Source organism: Heliangelus exortis, chromosome 16, assembly GCF_036169615.1.
Source record: "Heliangelus exortis chromosome 16, bHelExo1.hap1, whole genome shotgun sequence".
In the NCBI taxonomy this organism is placed as follows: domain Eukaryota; kingdom Metazoa; phylum Chordata; class Aves; order Apodiformes; family Trochilidae; genus Heliangelus; species Heliangelus exortis.
In genome coordinates this window covers 2,010,912-2,030,387 of record NC_092437.1, presented here as the reverse complement: position 1 = coordinate 2,030,387, position 19,476 = coordinate 2,010,912, and the positions used below count along the sequence as shown (strand labels likewise).

General features: G+C 51.6%; 1 protein-coding gene across 1 annotated transcript; it reads left to right on the top strand.

Moving 5' to 3' along the window:
* Positions 1 to 533: 533 nt before the first annotated feature.
* On the top strand, positions 534 to 17,947 carry ASXL1 (ASXL transcriptional regulator 1). Its single transcript, XM_071759959.1, has 12 exons — positions 534 to 700; positions 4,857 to 4,939; positions 7,608 to 7,716; positions 8,938 to 9,058; positions 9,133 to 9,230; positions 9,548 to 9,641; positions 9,928 to 10,074; positions 10,490 to 10,653; positions 10,744 to 10,840; positions 11,369 to 11,474; positions 11,898 to 12,513; positions 13,264 to 17,947. The coding sequence occupies exons 1-12, from the start codon at positions 641 to 643 to the stop codon at positions 16,135 to 16,137; spliced, it is 4,569 nt and encodes a 1,522-aa protein (XP_071616060.1). The 5' UTR covers positions 534 to 640; the 3' UTR covers positions 16,138 to 17,947.
* Positions 17,948 to 19,476: the final 1,529 nt, after the last annotated feature.

Below are 19,476 nucleotides of genomic sequence, written 5' to 3'. Positions count from 1 at the left end.
CCGGTGCTGACTGACCGGCCGCCCCCGGGAGCGGAGGCCGACACCTCCCCTCCCCTCCCGGTCCCGGCACTCGGGGCTCGGCTCGGGGACAGCACCCGGCGGCCATGAGGCGAGGCCCGAGGCGGCGGCCGCTCCCGGCGTGCGGCGCGGGGCGGGCGGAGCCCTCCGGGAGTTGTAGTCCGGGAGCGGGAGCGGGTGGGCGGGAGCCGGGGCGGCGGGGACTACAACTCCCGGCAGCCCTTGCGGTTTGTTTTCCTTCAAACCGGGCCCAGGCCCCGCCGCGCTCCCCCCCGAGGCTCCGCCCCTCCGGTCGCGGCCGCTCTGGTCCCGCCGTGTCCCGCCGCGGCCACCGTCGCCGAGCCCCGCCTCCTCCCCCCCTGCTCCCGGCCCTTTGACCCCGTTGTTATGCCGGGCCCGAGCCGCCTCCGCCGCCGCCGCCGCCTCCTCCTCCCGTAGCGCCCGGAGCCGCCCCCGCCTCGCGCCCCGCCCGCCGCCGCCGCCCCGCCCCGCGCGCCCGCCGCCCCGCGCGCGCCCCGCCCCGCCCCCGCCGCCCGCCCGCCCGCCCGCGCGCGCCTAACGGTCCCGCGCCCGCCGCGCCGCCGCCCCGCGCGGGAGGAGGAGGAGGAGGAGGAGGAGGAGGATGAAGGAGATGAAGCAGCGGAGGAAGAAGGAGCGCACGTGGGCCGAGGCCGCCCGCCTGGTGAGGGGGGAACGGGGACACCGGGAGAGGCCTGGGGCGGGCCCCGGGGAGCGGCCGCGGGGGCTCTGCTGGGCCCCGAGAGGCCTCACCCGCCCCGGGGGGGCTCCGCTCGCCGCCGGCCCGGCCCCTCCTCGAGTAACGGGGCGGAAGGGGGGGGCGGGCGGGCGCTGCGGCCCGGAGGCTCCAGGCCGGGGGCCGGGTCTGCCGGTGTGGGGGGGCCGCCGGTGCCCCCCGGTGCTGCGGGCGGTATCCGGACCGGGGGGGAGGGGAGCAGAAGAGACCCGGGGGGAGCCGGGAGGGTGGGAACGGAGCCTCCGGCCCGGTGAGGGGGAAGTGGGCCGGGCCGGGCCGCTCGCCCGCCCGCCGAGGGGCCCCCGGGGCGGGGTGTGGCGGGGCCCGGGTGAACTCCCGGGGCCGTTCGGTGTTTGGGGCCGCGGGGGTTACCGGGGCCGCTCGGGGAGCGGGGCCGGTTCGGTTTGTTCCTTTCAGGCTCAAGGGAGGAACTGGAGCCTTCGGAGTGAGGCCTGGGCCGGGACCGGGCAGCACTGCCAAAACTTTTTGGTTTAATTCCTGAGGCTGCCGGTTCCTCCCTGCACCCGCAGCCCTCAGGACACCGCCGGTACCGGTGCCGAGCCCGGGGCTGGGATTGCTGTGCTCAGGGGTTATTGGTGAGGTTCAGGAGCCACCACTGGGGTTTGTCTGAGGCTTTTTGTCCCTTTAGGGGGTCCCAGGGGGGTGTCCGGGGGCTCCTCTCTGTGAATCCTCCCAGACCGGATTTGTACAAATACCGGGACAAAGGAGGGGGGTGGGAACGGGGCAGGGGGGGTCCTGGGGGGCTGGGGGGAGCTCGTACCCTTTGGCCTCTGCCCTGGAGACACCCAGGGGTGCCCAAACACGGAGTAAGGGGAGATCCAACCACCTGGGGCTGGGGGGCTGGATCCCTGCACATCTGGGATCTCTGAGACTGGATTGGCAGAGCCTGACGGGGTTTTGTTTCCTTGTTTGTTTTTTTTCTTTAATTTTTTTTTTTTTTTTTTATCTTTTGCGTGTGTTTTGTTTTTGCCAGGCCAGGTTTTGTGGGGACATGCTGAGGGGACAGTGTGGGTGAGTCCAGCTGAGGCTGGTGTCTGGCTTGGAGGGCACTGAAGTTCAGTCTTGGTGCTCCTCCTGAGTAAGATCTGTTTGGCTTTCAGAGTGTTTTCCTACTCCTTGCCAAGAGGAAACCTAATCAGACAAGCATCTGTCTTCCAGCAACTTGCACAATCTTTTGTGTGCAAATCCTAATGTTTTAGACTTACGTGGCTGTGCTTGAAAAACTTGAAAAAAGGACCCAAGCCCCTGTAGAACCTCACTGCAGGCAGCTGGTGGTCTGGCACTTCACTGGGGGTTTCTCTCTGAGGACCTTGGCTGTGTCTGGGGTGCTGTGCTGGGGGTGCAGAGGCAGAGCCCCCTCACCCATCTGTCCTGAGCCCTAAGAGGTGGGAAAAATGCAGTGTTCGTGGGCTGTGACTGCAGAGCCAGCTCCCAGCACCTCCTCATCCTCACGGGGTGATGGAGAAGGGATCTTCTCACCTGCCCTTTGGGCACAGTGGGTGCAGGAGGTGTCTGAGCCTCAGCAGCATCTTAGAGCCATTGATGGACCAGAAATAGAACGATCTCCTCCTGGATTATCCACTTAGAGAGACCCAGAGTTGTGGAGCTGCACTAGCAGCTTGCAGGACTGATTGTAAACCCACTAAAAATAGATCTTTCTGTAACACTCCTCTTACACATGCTCCCTGTCAGGATGCTGTCAGTTCTCCTTCCTGAGGTGGTAGCATTGTGTATTCCTCTCCACGTTCCTGGGAATTGGGCAAAAAGTGCTTTTCAGTGCTGCTGCTCCTGCAGAGCTCACGTGAGGCACATTCCATCAGAGAAGCCTTTAAAATGGATTTAAACCCCCACAACCATGGGGCTGTTCAAAAAGTGCTGCCAGCACCAGGCCTCTGGTAAATTAATTGTGGGGGTGATGTGAATTCCTGTAATTAGGGGTCTGGGAACCCTGGGCTATCAGGGTTACAAACAGTGGAGGGGAAAAATACCCCGGGTTTGGGGGTGAGGAAGAGGCAGTGCTGCTGGAGCTGTGTCCTGGGGCTGGGCAGGGATGAGGGGACAGGAATGGGGGGGCAGGGATGGGGGGGCAGGGATGGGGGGGGCAGGGATGGGGGGGCAGGGATGGGGGGGACAGGAATGGGGGGGCAGGGATGGCTGCAGGGTCTGCAGTCCCCTGGCAGGATGGACACTTCATACAGCTGGGGGTTGGAAATTGCTCCCCTGAGCACAGGATCTTCTCTCTTTATGGGTGCTGCTTGGTGCTCAGTGTTTGGCTGTGGGGTTTGCTCTGTGTCTGCCTCTCCAGAGGGAGGGTGAAGGATTCCTGCCTTCCTGGGAGCAGGAGTGTTCCATTTGGTGTCTCCTGTCCTGGGTTCAGGGGACAGACCCCAGGGCACGGTGTAACCTGGTGGAGTGGGACTGACTGGGAAGCAGAGTCCTTGACTCAGAATATGGCTTAGCACTCCCTTTGATCTTTTCTTGAAGCCCCTGGTGTTTCCATTGTGTTCAGGTTACCCAGTTCTCAAATTTCCATCCCCTGCCAGGTTAGCACCACTGATGCTTTATGATCTTGAGGCATCTGCAGAGAACACGTTGGGTGGATATGCTGTAAGGAATTCCTTTTGTCACAAAGTGCCACTGAAGTGCAGAGCTCAGGGACACGGGATGGGTTTCCTCCACTCCCAGAGGCAGGGGATGGCATGGAGGTGCAGCTGGGGCCCTGCACAACATTTATATATTTTTTTTTAATTATTTTTTAAAATTGCTTAAAATGTCTGCAGGCCCTGTACCTTTGCCCTGGGTCTGCAGTGACTCAGTTCTGGATGTTGCTGATATAAAATGGGGCATTTTGAGTTCCCCCCACTGGCTTCTCCCTCAAGTCAGACTGAAAGCCTGCACAGGGGCAGCTGAAATCAGGGTTGTGAGTGTCCTTGTGGCCACGCTGGGGGAATTCAGGGCAGTTACCATCAACAGGTTCCCCAGTCAGTGCCCCTGGTCTCATCCTTCCTGCTCACTCAGGCCCTGTGGATCTTGGTGCTTTTTGCATTCAGGGAGCAGCAGTGTCTGGGGCAGGGCCAGTGAGGAGAGGGGGTGTGGGAGGCAGCTGCAGGGTCATCTGCTCCCCAAAACCCAGCATGGTTTGCATCTTCTGCAGCTTATTTTTGTCCATTGTTTCCTGGTTATGTGGGTAATCTTCTTATCCACAGAAATGCCTGCTCCTCTTTTTGAGCTGTTGCTTCTAGGCATTTTGGAGTAGTAAGTTCCACAGGCTTGGGGAAAAAAAATCCATCTCAGGGCCTCTTTAGTTCTTTGCATGTAAGTGACAATGCTGCTCATCATATAATGTGTGACAGGCTGAGCTGCTATTTCTTGTATTGCCTTTTAAATACCTGATTTTACTACTTTTCTTCCAAAGACAAGCAGTCCAAATCTTTTTAGTGTCTTTGGTTTTTTTTTTTTGTTTGTTTGTTTGTTTTTTTAACATCTTTTACTGTTGTTGTTGTCCTGTGTTGAATTCTGTCCTTTTCTGGTGAGAATTCTGACTCTTGCCCATGGACCCCTTCCTGGGATGGGCCCAAGATGAAATGAGTGCTGTGACCTGGGGCAGAGGTGCTGCTGAATTCTGCAGCTTCACACTTGGTGTCTTTACTGGCAGAAAAATACTGGATTTAGTGAGAGGTGTGAAGGTGTGCAGTGTTGGCCCTTGTTAAAGGTCACCAAGCTCTGCAGTTCCCCAGGCTGTGTCTGGCACTGGCTCTCTCTGGTGTGCATGGAAGGTGGTGGGAAAGCTGCCTCTGGGTTCATGCTATGGGGTCGAGGCCAAATTCTGCTTTTTTTCTGTCCTTCATGTTCATATTTCAGTTAATTAGGAACCAGGTTAAGGGAAGCCTCGTGTGATGATTGCCATGATCAGATCCTGAGGTAGCATGAAAGGTTTAGGGTGAGGTTTTTGCAGGTGAATAAAGTTCTAAGAGGCACCTTACTGAGCTATGGCTTGTGGAGGGAGCAGTTGTGTGAATGCAGAAGCAAATTCTGAAATAACACAAGATTTCTGCCTTTTCAGGTGCTGGAAAATTACTCTGATGCTCCTATGACCCCCAAGCAGATTCTGCAGGTCATAGAGTCTGAAGGACTAAAGGAAATGAGGTTAGTATTGATGATCTTGTCTAAACCATGGTGTGGAGCCTTGTGGTGCTTCCTGCAATTCTGCTTCATCCCCAGCCCACTGCTCTTCCTTTTTTCTCATTCCAGCTTGGCCATTTCAGGTGACATTTATAGACATTTATGTACAGGTTGTGAGGCTGTTTCTTTGACAATAACTGGAAGCTGCTCTTGGATTTTTTGATAACAGAGAGAGTCCCCTTCACCCATCTGTTGTGAAATCAATGCCTCGTGCAGATAGCACTCCTGCATTGTCTGGCACTTACCACTTGGATGCTTCTCTCTCTCCTAAGTAGCTCCCAGTAGTTTCTGTTATTGTGACTCTAGTTTGACTGCAGATTAAGTTCTGTCACCTCTGATGTTTCATTTCTAGAGCAGACATTATCTTTTAGGAGGCTCATAAAAGTCATCTTTATTTTATATTGCTCTACTGGCTTCTGCTCAGCCTTTGGAGCAGTGTGATAGCACAGCTCACACTCTGATGGCAGAGGAGCTGCTCATCTCAGTGTGGGTTTGTGTGGAAAAGAACCTGATACAGAGCCTTGGAAACGACAGGAGGGGGGGATCTGCTTCCCTTGGTTAATTTCCTGTGAACTTCCATCCATTTCTGTGACAGGAGGAGAAAAGAAATACAGAGTGTCTTGCAGCTCAAAGGAAGCAGGTAACTGTGAGAGCCCAAATGCCTCAGTTAGTGCTGGGTGGCAAGCAAACAAAGTTTGATTCCCAGAGACAGCAGCAGCAGTGTCCTGGGACTGTCCCTGGGTTGGCTTTGTGGAAATCCATCTGCCTGGGCTGTCTCTGGTGCTGGTGTTTGCCAAGCCTGCTCTTCACCCAGCCACAGCAGGTGCCCCAGTCTCTCCTGGGAGCCAACCACTCAGTGTTCACTTGGTTCTGCTCCTCCTTTGTGTCTGACCTCAGGGCTGAATGGTGAAATCTGGTGATGTACCCAGAGGTGTGTGTTAGAGTTGTGCTGAGAGAGGAACAAACCCCCTCCTGCTGGCCCTTTGCACTGCTTTGGGTATGGGCACCAGGCTCACAGCTCTGAGTGCAGTTCAGATGGGATTTTAATGAGGGCTTTCAGATACCTTTGTTTTAATCAGTGCTCCAAACCTTTCTTACATCAGTCCTTTTACCCAAGCAGATGGTTGAAGATCTGTGTGTGTCTCTGCTAAAGGTACCAGCAGGGCTCTCTTCACACTCACAAATTATCTCCCCTTTTTGCCAAGTGACCTGCCACAGTGTGTAGCTGAAGACCAAGCTTGGAGCATGTGTCAAGTTCAATCCCACAGAGCTAAACCATTCCTGTAAAGGTTGGTGCTTGTCCCTTGGGATGTCTGCTTTTCCTTCCATGGTCAGTAATTCTCTGCTTTAAGGAAAAAAAAAAAAAAAAGTTTTTTTTCAGGGCATTATTGTTCACAGAATGAAGGTGATGATCCTGCCTGGCTAAATATGCTGTGGATTTGCTGGTGCTTGTCCAGAAGCCTTTCCTGAAACTCCATTTCCTGAAGGAAACTACTTGTTGCCTGGAGAGGTTTTTCCCTTTGAATCAATCCTGAGCTGGTGTGCCTTGCCTTGGGATCACTAATGGGTCAGGACACAGCCCAGCACCACTGCTGAGTTCTGGCTCCTCAGAGAGTCTGAACTGTTTGGTTTTTTTTTAAATTTATTTATTTATTTTATTTTATTTTTGCTGTTCTCCAACTTGTGCCCTGTGCCTTGGGGCACTGTTGAACACTGAGGGGAGAACACTGTCCAACAGGACAGGAAGCTGGGAATTTTTGTCATAGTATCTAAAAGTGAATCAAGGTAATTTTTTTTTTTTTTTTTTTTTTTTTTTTACCAAAGCCTGTGAGGAAATGTCCGAAACCCCAGACACACTCAGAATGGAAACAGAATTGTTCTAAGTTTTCAATTTGAGAATCATTTTCTTTGAAATACTTGGTCTCAATCCAGTTTTTAGTTTCAGTTTTAATAGGAATGAAATCAATACTGCTTTAATGTCTTTTCCAGGTCACTTTCTGCATGTCCCTGGGTGACGTGCTGGAAAACACGAGGTTACGTGGCACGGAAGTTCCCTCAGTGTCAGTGCAGGGTGGCTGCCTGGGCCAGGGAGTTTCCTGGGATTTGACAAATTAGCACACCAGAGATTTTATATCTAACTCTGCTGGTGTGGTTCTGTCTGTGGCGTGTCAGGGAAGACATTCCAGAAACACATCTGTGTGTGATTGATGCTGAGTCTGTTTGCATCTTTCTACTGCTGAATAACTCTGGATAGGTTCTTTTGTTTTGGCTTTTTGTTTGGGGTTTGTTGTTTGGTTTTTTTTTTTTTTTTGTGAAATCAAACCAACTGTGAAAGGTTCAAGAAAAGAAAGGGAGGAAATGGGTAATAAATATCAGAAATGTCTAAAAATGGCTGAGAGTAACTTTAAAATAGGTATAACATTTCCTGTTTTCTTCTGATTCCTTTGCTGTGATGAGGCTGATGAGGTCAAAAATTAAAATTAATCCTGTTGTGACTGAAGTGCCTGTCCTGTACCATGACCAGACGCCCTCTCTCTCCCTCTGTCAGCAAAATGGTGCCTGTTGAGAACAAAACTTTGAGAGTGTTTTCTTGGTAAGGCCATTTCTTACAAGTGTTGTGGCTCTGTTGCAGTGGCACCTCTCCCCTTGCCTGCCTCAATGCCATGCTGCACTCCAACTCCAGGGGAGGGGATGGGCTCTTCTACAAACTGCCCGGACGCATCAGCCTCTTCACCCTCAAGGTAAAGCTTCCTGCTCCCAGCTGAGGGTCAGGGTGTGAGTTGTGCTTGTGTGCAGCTGAATGTGCTGCAGGTGAGATCCTCCTGTGAGACTGTGTCTGGAAATCATTATTTTGTGAGAGCTCCTTCCTTACAGCTGTATTCAGCCCTATAGGATAAACTCCCTTTGAAACCCCCCACTTCTTGAATTGCACAAGCAAGATAAATCCTCTTATTCCAGGATGTGGTGTCCAACTCAGGTGGCTGCTTATCAAGACAATCCCATTCCCTCCTTTTCAATCCCATTCCCCCTTTGCCAGCCACAAGGGAGCACAGCCAACCAAGAAATTAATCTGGTCTGAGAGCTTGTAGCTACAAGTAAAATCTTGATAGGAAAATGTATATTCATTCTGCTGGCTGTTTGCTTTGTGTTCCACTGCAGTCCGTGTATATTTAGCACCACCATTTTCCTTGGATCCTGAGGTCTCTCTGGAATGTTTTTTATTTTTAGTTTATTGTCCCAGTAATCGTAAACATTGAAAATGTTTCTGGTCTCAGGCTTTTCTTTGGCATCGTTCTGTACTGTTGCATTCTCTGATAAATATCAGCTTGATGGACAACAGGTATCTCAGCTATTTCGTTTGCCTCTTTCTTTTTTTCTGCTTCCAGAAAATGGTGTTGAATTGCCATATTTAGCTGAAAATAGACAGCATTGAAATGGCTTTGATTATGCAAGCAGGAAATACATCTCTGGGGCTGACTATTTTAGTCTTTGGCTACTGTGATGCTACCTGTTCCTTCGCAACAAGAATGAGAGACTTCTCTTTAATAGACACTGCTTGATGAGTGATTAGTGTTAGTGTTTTGGATATGGTTGAGTTACTTGTCTAGGAGGTGTCTATGAAGTGTGAGAGGAGCTTGTGTGACATCTGTGCCACTGTGAGCCCAAATATACTTTTAATACCTTTCTGTTTCAAGGGTTAAGATAGGAAAGACAAAAAAAAAAAAAGGGGGGGGGAGCAAGGTTTAAAAACTCTATTTACTAAACTGTTCCTGTTGGTTAAAGTTGGTGTGGGGAGGGAGGACTGTAGCATCCCAGTTCTCTTTGCCCCTTTAGCTGTAGCATCCCAGTTCTCTCTGCCCCTTGAGCTGTAGCATCCCAGTTCTCCCTGCCCCTTTAGCTGTAGCATCCCAGTTCTCTCTGCCCCTTTAGCTGTAGCATCCCAGTTCTCTCTGCCCCTTTAGAAGGATGCCTTGCAGTGGTCCCGGAATCTCTCTGTGCCAGAAGGGGAGGAGCTGGAGGACACAGCAGATGCAGAGAGCTGCGAGTCCAATGAAGCCAGCACTGTGAGTGGTGATAATGATGGTAAGTGCCTAATGACATTCATCTTCAGCTGCAGGGTCTGCTTCTCTGTCTGACCAGGCACCTGTGTCTTTCAGTGTCTCTTGATGAAACCTCCTCTAACGCCTCCTGCTCCACTGAATCTCAGAGCAAGGGACCTCCTGCTACCAGGGAGAGCCACAGAGCTGCCTCCCAGGTAGGAGAAAGTGGGACTGATGGGAAGGGTGAAGCCTCTCAGGGGGAGCTTTTATTTCTGCCCAGTATCTGGGTGACTGCACCGGCCCTCAGAGAGGTCTGGGCTGGCTCCCTGGGGGGCTGCAGAATGGGGAGGGATCATGAGCAGGGAGATGACTTGGAATTCTCTGCTCTTCATAAATGCAACGGCACCTGCAGGTTTACCTAGGAACTGGGGAGTTCTTTAACTGAGGAACATGTTGCTTCAAAGCTTATTTTACTCTTCCATAATGTCTTTGTTCCTTCTTTTTGTGTTTTTGGTTTCTTTCTGGGCTGCAGGCAACCAAACAAAAGAAAAAGACTGGGGTGATGTTGCCACGTGTGGTCTTAACACCGCTGAAAGTAAACGGGGCACACATGGAGTCTGCCTCTGGTGAGCCTTGCTTTCCTTGTGGGGCTTTCTGAGGACTGCACAGATAGCTTTTAATTAGTAGTCCCTCATTATCTATTAAATTTTCCTGAGGATTTCTTTAGCTCTCATTGAGAACACGTGGGACTGTAGAGAGCTGTGTGTTTAACTCCATCACAGTAGTCAGTAACCGGGCAATACCCTGTGATGGTGGATCTGTTAATAGCAAATAAATCTTGTGTGTTAAACACTCTCCAGTTCGGGCTTCTGCTGACCTTTGTGCATTTTTATGACATGGTTTTGCTTTCAGGCTTCACGGGAAGGCACGCTGATGGGGAGAGCAGCAGCACATCCAGCAGCAGCTCCTTGGCGCTGTGCAAAGCCACCTTGCGCAGTCGAACAGAAATAAACAGGGATCCCCCACAGCTGCTCAGAGGCATCCGGAAGCCTGCAGCTGGTAGGTGGCACTGAGTAAAGTTGGAAGAATAATTCTTCATAAAAAGCAAACGATTTTGAAGTCCATTTATGTCTAAGAAAAGAACAACATAGGTGTTGAGGCGTAGGACAATCTCGGGGATCGCAAGCTGAACCTTTCTGAATGTGAGACAATAGTTTAAAGGTTTGCCTACTCTGAGAAGCAGCATTGAGAATTATACCTGGATGAGACAGAAACATGTCAGAATGTGACAGAAATGTCAGAGTTCCAGGTGCATGTCTGTTAATTGCTGTGTTAGAGAGTCTTCATACTTTAGAACTTTTCTCACAGATCTTCCTCCTTCGGCACTAGTAGTTTGACATGCGTTTCTTCCCCGTAATGTTGAAATACTTTTACATAATAATGTTGATTTTCTTTGCCTGTCCTTAATCTCCAGGGCAAATGAAACGAAACCGGGGTGAGGACATTGACTTTGAAACACCTGGGTCCATCCTGGTCAACACAAACCTGCGAGCTCTGATCAACTCCAGAACCTTCAACGCGCTCCCGTCGCACTTCCAGCAGCAGCTCCTCTACCTGCTCCCAGAAGTGGATAGACAGGTGTGTGGGTGCAGGTCACGGGTGGATTCCATTCACTGCCCTGCCTCTTGCTTGCAGAAGGGCTGGAGCAGGTGCTGTGTGTCCCTGCAGGTGGGGGCTGACGGGCTGATGCGTCTCAGTGGCAGCGCTCTGAACAACGAGTTCTTCACCCACGCTGCGCAGAGCTGGAGGGAGCGACTGGCTGATGGTGAGGGAGTTTGCTTTCCTGGGGAGCTGGAGAAAAGGTGCTCGTTTTCTGGGATTTTTTTTGTTTGTTTTACAGTTAACTGTCAGGAATGGAGTCCAGCTTTGCAGTGTATCTGGGATTTTTCTTTCCTTGTTTTACAGTTAACTATAGGAATGGAGTCCAGCTTCGCAGTGTATCTGGCTGTGTCACCCCATTTTTTTTAAGAATTTTTTTTATTCCTTTAAAATCAAATATGCGTTTTCCTTTGGTGCCACAGTACTTCCAGAATGAAATGGTGGAGGTGTGAAGTAGTGTCAGACTTGTATTTCCTTAAATGGTGGCCTGTGTCTGGTAAAACATGATTTATCTTCAGACTTGCTTGAGGCTGTGTGAGCATTGTCCGTAAGGAGTTGCAGGCAGCGTGTGGTTTGGAGAGCAGGGCAGTATCCTTCATATATATACAGCTCCTGTGCTGTTAGAGTTGGAAGGGCTGCATGTGCAGCATCAGTTTGGTTTGGAACTGAATTTCAGTCTCTTGTTTCCACGTAGGTGAATTCACCCATGAGATGCAAGTTCGAATTCGGCAGGAGATGGAAAAGGAAAAGAGAGTGGAGCAATGGAAAGAGAAGTTCTTTGAGGACTACTATGGACAAAAGTGAGAAATTTTACCTTATCTATCCCATTTTATCTGTGTTTGTGGAGTGGGAGAGTGTGTTTCTGCTTGTGGATACCTGAGAAGATGCAGTGTCAGCTCCTTGAAAAAATGCAGGCAGTGGGGTGAATGGTTCAGGGGAATCCTTGGTGGAACTGGATGGGGCATAGCAGAATTTTGCAGCCTGCCTATCTTGTTTCTGAGACAAGTTAATACTACTCATTTTCCATCACAAATCTTCACATTTTATTATTTTTTCTCCTGCCCTGTGACAGTGATGTGTAGGTCATCTCATTGCAGACTGAGGCTTTGCCTGGTCAGTGTGTCACTGTGGGCAGTGGTGACAGCGCAGCTGTAATTAAGCGATGAAATCCTTAAATTAGGATGGGCTTTAGCTTTTAGCTAGTTTTTATGTTTGCCTCGTAGGTTGGGCCTGACCCAAGAAGAATCCCAGGAGCAGAATTTGGTGCAAGAAGATGCAGAGAACAGGACAGGAGTGTCTGTGAAAGGAGAGGCCAGGCTGCCCCGTGGCCCCTCCACGCGGCAGAGGGACGGGCGCTTCAGGAAACGCTCCCGGGCTGACCTGCGCTGCAGAGCCAGGAGGAGCCTCTACAAACTGCGTGAGCCTGAGCAAACAGAGGCTCCCAAAGAGCCTGCTTCAGTGGGACCAGATTCCTCTCTCCATAAAGAGTCAAAGCCTGAGACAGACCTGAAGAAAGATGATGTCACCGGCCCTCCGGCTGCTGGGCTGAAGCCGGAGACTTCAGACTCGCACCTCTCTGCAGAGACTTCCAAACCACGCAGTAAATCAGAAGATCCATCGTTGGCAGCTGCAAACAGAATTCCCAGTTTGCCCCAGGAGAGCTCTGCTCAGGAGCCCAAGGACCAGAAGAGGAAATGCTTTGAGGAGGCTGCCTCTGCCTCCTTCCCCGAAAAGAAGCCCCGGCTTGAAGATCGTCAGTCCTTTCGTAACACAATTGAAAGTGTTCACCCAGAAAAGCCACAGCCTACCAAAGAGGAGCCAAAAGTCCCACCCATCCGGGTAGGAAGGGGAATTAGAGCTGCTTGGTATCTCGGGGCTGTCATGCTCAGTAGCATCAAAACATTATTAAAATGTCAAGGGTTGTCATCTTTGGAGAAGCAGTGGAAGGGTTTTGCTGGTAGAGCTGGCTGAGCACTGATTGCTACTGCAGTTCCCTATCTCATTTAGAGTGGAAAATCAGTCCAAGGTCTTTGCACAAGAGCACTGGGTAACCTTGACTTGCTCTCCTAGATTGCATTTCTGCAGCTACAGAAATCACTTTTCCTGAAACCAGCTGCAGGAGAAACCTTCAAATCGTATCCTTTCTCCTGTGTAGTTTCTCAGTTCCTTCCCTTTGGGGCAGAATCCCAGAATTCTGTCTGACTTTCCCCATTTTAACTGGAGGTGTCCATCGTGTTAGCTTCAGGGTAATATCCTGATGCAGAGGAGACCACTCTAAATTTCTGAAAATCTGAATGCAAATCACTTATTTTGTATTTGTTTATGGGCTCTGATAAAAAAACCCCAAAGATGTTAATATTAACATCACATAAAGCATGACAGAGCTTTACACAGAGGTTATGGAGAGCATGGTGCTTTTCTGCCAGAATTAATTTTTAAGTTGGAATTCTAAATGTAGCTTTGAATTCTTGCAGTAAGAATTGTGACGAACGGGTGCCAATAAAATGCATTTCTCTGTCTGAAAATGGTCAAGTTCAGCACTAATCGCTTTCCCCTATTTTTTTTTTTTTCCTTTTTTTCTTTGTCCAGATTCAACTTTCACGTATTAAACCACCCTGGGTGGTTAAAGGTCAGCCCACTTACCAGATATGCCCCAGGATCATCCCCAACACGGAGCCCTCCAGCCGGGGCCGGGCCGGGGCCAGAACCCTCGCAGACATCAAAGCCCGAGCTCTGCAGGCCCGAGCCCAGCGAGAAGCTGCCACAGCAGCCATCGGAGGAGGGGGTGGCCCAGGTGGAGGGAGAAGCAGGGATGAAGGAGGTGGTGGTGGAGGAGGAGGATCCCGCACAGAGCACAGGAGATCAAAGAGAACTCGTGGGAAGCGCCCGTCAGATCTGCAGCGAGCACAACTACTGCCGCCTCCCCGCCTGAAGGGAGAGAGGGCTGAGGAGGTGAACACCTTCTGCTCTTCCAGAGAAGGCCCCTTGTCCTCAAAGAGAGAGGAAAGTGGTGGTGTGGAGTGTGCTGCAGGCTCAGGAGGAGCTCAGCCTGGCGATGGTTGCCCTGGCAGGCAGCTCTGTGATGCTTGGACTGGGTCAGCCTTGGGAAACGCAGCTCCTGAGAGGCAGGAGGAGAGCCCTGAGCAGCTCCTCTCTGAGCCACGGACCCAACCCCCTCCTTGTGCTGCACCTCAGGAGAGGCAGAGTCTGAAGCTGAAGTGTCTGGTCCCTCCAGAGAGCAGTCTGTCCCGTTGGCAGGGACCTGCTGTTGGTGCCACGGGAGATGGGGCTGTGTCAGCACCTGGAGATGTCCCTGCTCCCCCCGTGCAGCTGGATTGTCACTCAGACACAAAGGAGAATTCCCCCAGTTGTCCCCCTCTGCTGCCAGAAGTGTCACCAGGCAGTAAAGAGCCAGAGATGGTGATGAGCTTTAGATTTAATGGCTCTGAGACGTTTGTGGAAAAACGTGTGGCTGATGGCAGCAACTCCAAGGCAGTGAGTGGTGGAGCAGAGAGTGCGGCCCCTGCCCTGTGTAACTGCTCCCACCCCCGGGCAGAGAGCTCCAGTGATGGCAAAGCAGGTGGTGAGGAGCAGGACACAGGGGCCCTGGTGAAACCCTCGTCACAGGATGACTTCATATCTCAGAGCAGGATAGATACTTCTGAAAAACTGCAGCTGCGGGAGTGGTGCCCCAGAACAGCACCAGAAGGTGCACAGCAGGCACTGGGAGAGACTGGAGAGTTGCAGAGAAATGGAGATGCTGAAGTTCAGAGCACACACAGTGAAACAACAGAGACTGCCTCAGACTTTGAAGGTGATGTGGCTGATGAGGGTGTGGAGATGGATTTGTGTTTCAGGAGCGTCAGCTGCAGGGAGGTGGCTGGAAAAGAGTCCTCTGGCAGCTCAGAGAGAGGTGACAGGATCAGATCCCCGTCCTCTGTGGAATCAGATGGTCTGGCCCGTGGTGTGGGCTTCCCTGCCACGGCAGCAGTGGGTGCTGGGCCTCCAGCCTGGGGCTGGGCACCACGGGCACCATCACCCCAGAAACCTGAGCAGCAGATGGGTGCTGCCCGGCCCACATCCTCAGTTGAAACCAACAACCCTTTGGTGATGCAGCTGCTTAAGGGGAACCTCCCACTGGAAGAAGTTCTCCCAGTATCTCACGCCAGCATCAAGCTGGAGGTTACACAGCCAGTGCTGGACAAGCAGCCAGAAGGTCACTCCCTGGAACTGGATAGAGGCAGCAGTTGCTATTTTGGCAAAGGATCTTCTCCAGATGTAGGGATAAAGAGGAGTGTCCTAAGTCAGAGCAATGACTTCCACTCAGTGACATCTTCCATAGGTGCCCAGGGAATGCTGTGTGGATCAGGGGCAGCATTGCCCAGTGCAGAGGATGTGGAGGATCAGTCTGCTCCAGAAAAACATTCCAAAGTTGGCTTGACGTTCAGTCGCCAAGACCAACTGGCAAATGTGGCAAGTGCCTCTCAGACCCCTGAAGATTCGGGCCCTGGTGAAAGAACATTTTCTTCCTGTAGTTTTGAGGAGCAAAAGGAATTGTCCAAGGTCCATCGGGTGCCACAGCACAACCCAGTGACAAGTGTCATTGCAAATAAAAGTCCAGAGAAGCGGAACGCCTCGACAGAGCCTCGTTTCATACCTCCTGCTGTCACCTCTCTTGGTCCAAATCAGACAGGAGGTACATCAGCCAACAAAAACCATGGAGTTCAAGGCAAAAAACTCTTTGGTTCTGGTTTCCCTCGCAACCCCAGTCTTCGACTGCATCACTCCAGGGCTCTGGATCCAGTGTCAGCCACGGGAACTTTGTCCCCCAGCAAACGGGTGCCCCTGATCAAGAGCCGTGCACCAGGAGAGGGAATGCCAGCTGCAAGGGAGGAATGGACTTCAAAGCAGCAGGGAGACACCCTGGGAGGAATTAAAAATGAGAACGTGTTGGGGTGTGGCAGCCCGGCCAAGAGCAACGTGGAGAACCTGAAGGATGCAGCACAGAACCCCACGGAGCCATCCGAGCACTCGCAGAGTGTCCCGCTGGGGATGGACTTGCCATTTTTTAAGTTGTCAAGGGAACCAGGAAAAGGACACAATCACCCTTTGGAGCCTTCCTCCATACCCTCCCAGCTCAATATCAAGCAAGCGTTTTATGGGAAGCTTTCTAAGCTGCAGCTTAATTCCAGCAGCTTTAATTATTCATCCAACACTCCGGCTTTTCCCAGAAGCCTTGCTGGAAGTGTGATGCAGCTGACCCACAAAGCGAACTTTGCTGCCAACCACAACACCTCCCTCTCTGTGCAGATGTTTGCTGACAGCAGCAGTGTTGATGAGATCTCATTCAAGTGCTCGTGCAGCCTCAAAGCCATGATCATGTGTAAGGGCTGCGGGGCCTTCTGTCACGACGACTGTATAGGACCCTCTAAGCTTTGTGTATTGTGCCTTGTGGTGAGATAATAAATTATGGCCATGGGACAGATTGTACCTTCAGTGTGTGTATTTTGGTAACGACTGATCCTCAAACCTGTACACAAGACGCTCTCCTGGTTGTAGTAGAAGTGCTGCCACACTTTGTTCTGGTGAGGAAAAGTTGACTTCCCTTCCCACGGAAACCTCCAGTGCAAGCCCCTCCCTTGCTCACGGTTCCGCTCCTGCCGGAGCCATCCTCCTGCTTTGTGCCATCCTGGAAATGCTGGTTGTGCTCTGGTCCACGTGCTGAGGCTGGCACCAGAGCCAGTTTGCTGTGGCAATCCCTGGACCCTCCGTTGAGGAAACCTTGACATCCAAAGGAACTGGAACGGGGCGTGTTCTCTTTCAGGGCTGCGCTAGGTGAGGCCCGACAGTCTTCCACTCTCCCCTCCTGCCACCTCCATTCCTGGTTTGTGTGGGAAGTCTGGCTGTGCAGCAAGGCTGAGCATGGAGCCCTGATGGTTCTCTGGGGCCTGTGGATGCTGCAGCAGGAGCTGGTGATGCTCCCATGGCAGGTGGATGGATGGAGCCCACTGGAGAGGGAAAAAAGAAAAAAAGTGTCAGGTGCCAACCGAATGCCTTCTGCTGGTCTGCAGGACAACGTGTGGCCCCAGGGACTGTGTGCCTGGCTGAGCTCTCATCCAGCTGCCATCACTTGCCTCTTGGCTGACTTGTCACCAGCCCCTGAAGGAGGTTGGGGGCTCTTAGAGCTCCTTGCTGCAGCCTGTGACCTCCGTGTTGCAGCCCGGCGAGAAGGACCTCAACACGACCACATCTGACCAAGCATCCAGCTGGGCATCTGTGTGACCATCATCTAACACTTAAAGCAGTATTTCTTCCTATTTGTTTTGGGGGTTTTTTTGTTTGGTTTTTTTATATTTTCATTCTTGGATGTATAAAGTGAATTATTTGGCTCCTGTAAGTATCCTCTATGCATCTGTTGGATCATGTATTTATATGTTGTACACAGTACTGGCCAACTCTGTAAATGGATGTAATGTACATAGAACATAAAGGGTTCTTTTTTTTTTTCCTTTTTTTTTTTTTTTTCTTTTCTCTCCCCTTCCTTGGATTTCCAGGCTCTACAGCAGTATTGCATTAAAGTGGTGTTAGTTACTGACCTGCAGCTGTAGTCAGAGCCACTGTCTGGTCCTGCCTGACGTGAGGCTCAAGGTGTCCCTGGGCTCTGCAGGGCTCTGCCCGTGGCGATGGGTTTGCTGTGGCCCTGCTGCTCCTCCAGGCCTCTGCTGTTCCTGCTGGAGCTGTGAGAAGATGAACATCCTTGTGCATCCAGAGATAGGGAGCAGAACCATGGCTCTTCCTCTTTGGAGCAATCACTGAGCCAGTGTGAGTTGCTGCAGCGAGGGAGAGATCGACTGAGTCACCTGAGCAGCCGGTACAACAGTTGTAGGGGGTTTCTTTTTTATTTTCTCTTGTCCCTTTTCTAGCTCTCTCCTACCTCCCTTCACCATGCACTTTTCCTTTCTAACCGTACAAGTCCCTGTGTGAGATGCAAGCCTGAGGGATGCAACAAGTTTAATCTCTGACATGGTTTATCCTTACTGCACCCCACAGCCTCGTGCTGGGGGAAGGAGCAAGAGCCCAGCACCCGCGGTGCCAGCGGAGGCCCAGGACCTGCTTACCAAAGATCAGGAGCAGAGCTGGGGTCCGGCTCTGCCTCCTTTGGGGCCACTGTCGTGTACAGTTTGAAGAGGTCTGGTTTGCAGAGCCCTCGGGGGGCCCTGCTCGTGTATGTCCCTTGTGGTATTGGAAAAATAAACATGCGGTAAAACCTGCAGCCGTGGTTTCGAGCCTCTTTATCTGAACTCCTCCTCTGAGGTACTATTGCTTTTCCACTTTTTTAACTGGGAGTGTTCCAGAGCTGCTCAGATGGTTGGCTGGGAGTGTTGGGGGGAGGCTGCGCTGTTCAGTGGCTTCATTAAATCAGTGTTTATGCACTTGCAGGTACCTGAAGGCAGCGAAGCTGCTGTGGGAAACATCCCCTGGGGCTCCCACTGCAGCTTCCTGGCTGTGGGGCAAAGGATGTGGGAGGGAAGGTTGGGGCTGGGGAGCCCCCATAGTGACAGTGATGGGGGTGACACCAGGTCTGGCTGCTGCTGGTCCATGGCTTTTTGTTACCATCTCAGTTACTGGATAACTGGATCTGGAAGTGTTTTTGGAAGAGGGTAACAGCCTGACAGTGGTTGCACTGTATTTGAAAGCGGCCTGTAAAGTTGAGTTGGTTGATGTGGTGAGCACTGAATAACGTGCATATAACATTGGATAACACGAATATAACACTGAATAACATGAAGATAGCACAGCTTAAGGTGTTCTGTCTTGCAGTTCTGGTCTCCCTGTGTGGATCTTCCCCAATCTGCACAGCGATCCTAAGCTGGGCAGGGGCTGCCCCTGCAGTGACACCACCTCCAGCTTCGTTCTGTAGGGCTGCAAACCCCCCCTCATGGAGCCCCTGTCACTGACACTGGGAGTTGGGGGATGAAGCAGCAGTGAAACCTGGGTCCTTCAGTCCTGACTGCCTTGAAACCACAGGGAGATGGAAAAGGGAAAACTCCCATCCCGGGAGAAGGTTTGTGGTTTAAAGTCTGCATTGCTCCTGTCGGGAGTCTGCACTGATCTGTAGGAGGGTCACTGATGCTCTGCTGACTCTGGCAGACTGTGGCTGCCAGCAGAGGTGTGGTTAGAGATGTCCAGATAATCAAAATATGCTAAAAATAAGTAATAAGTAGAGTTAGGTAAGCTTTAAAACTGCTAAATACCTGACATCGAGTTTTCTGTTTTATTGGTGTGGTGGGTGATGATGTTGGGGTCAGTCACCTCTAGCAGAGGGGAGCTTGAAGGCTTCAGGAGTAAAACCCCCTCAAAGTCACAATTTCACACAGAGCAAATATTGTTATTTTTGTCTGTGCTGCTCTCTGATAAGCAGCAGCTTCCCCCCCAGCCCTGCCATGGAGCTGCCATCTGACATCTGAGGGGACTTCCCAGGACACCTCTGGCCCTGGGGCTGCAGGAGCAGGGACTTCCCAGAACAAGATATTCCCAAGGATGGGCAGCAGGGAATTCCTGTTGGAATCTGGGAGCACCTCAGTGTTGAGCTTGGGTCCTTTGGGCAAATCAGGGCCACGGGACACACGTGTGACCCCAGAGCCACCGTCCCCACCCGTGGTGAGGGATGGGACCTCTCCTGCCCAGGCAGCCACGGAGGCAAATCAGGAGAGTTTATCTACACAGTGCTTTGAGATAAAACATTTTATGGATGCAAAGATTTATTATACTTAGTGAATAAAGCTGATAAAGAAAAATCAG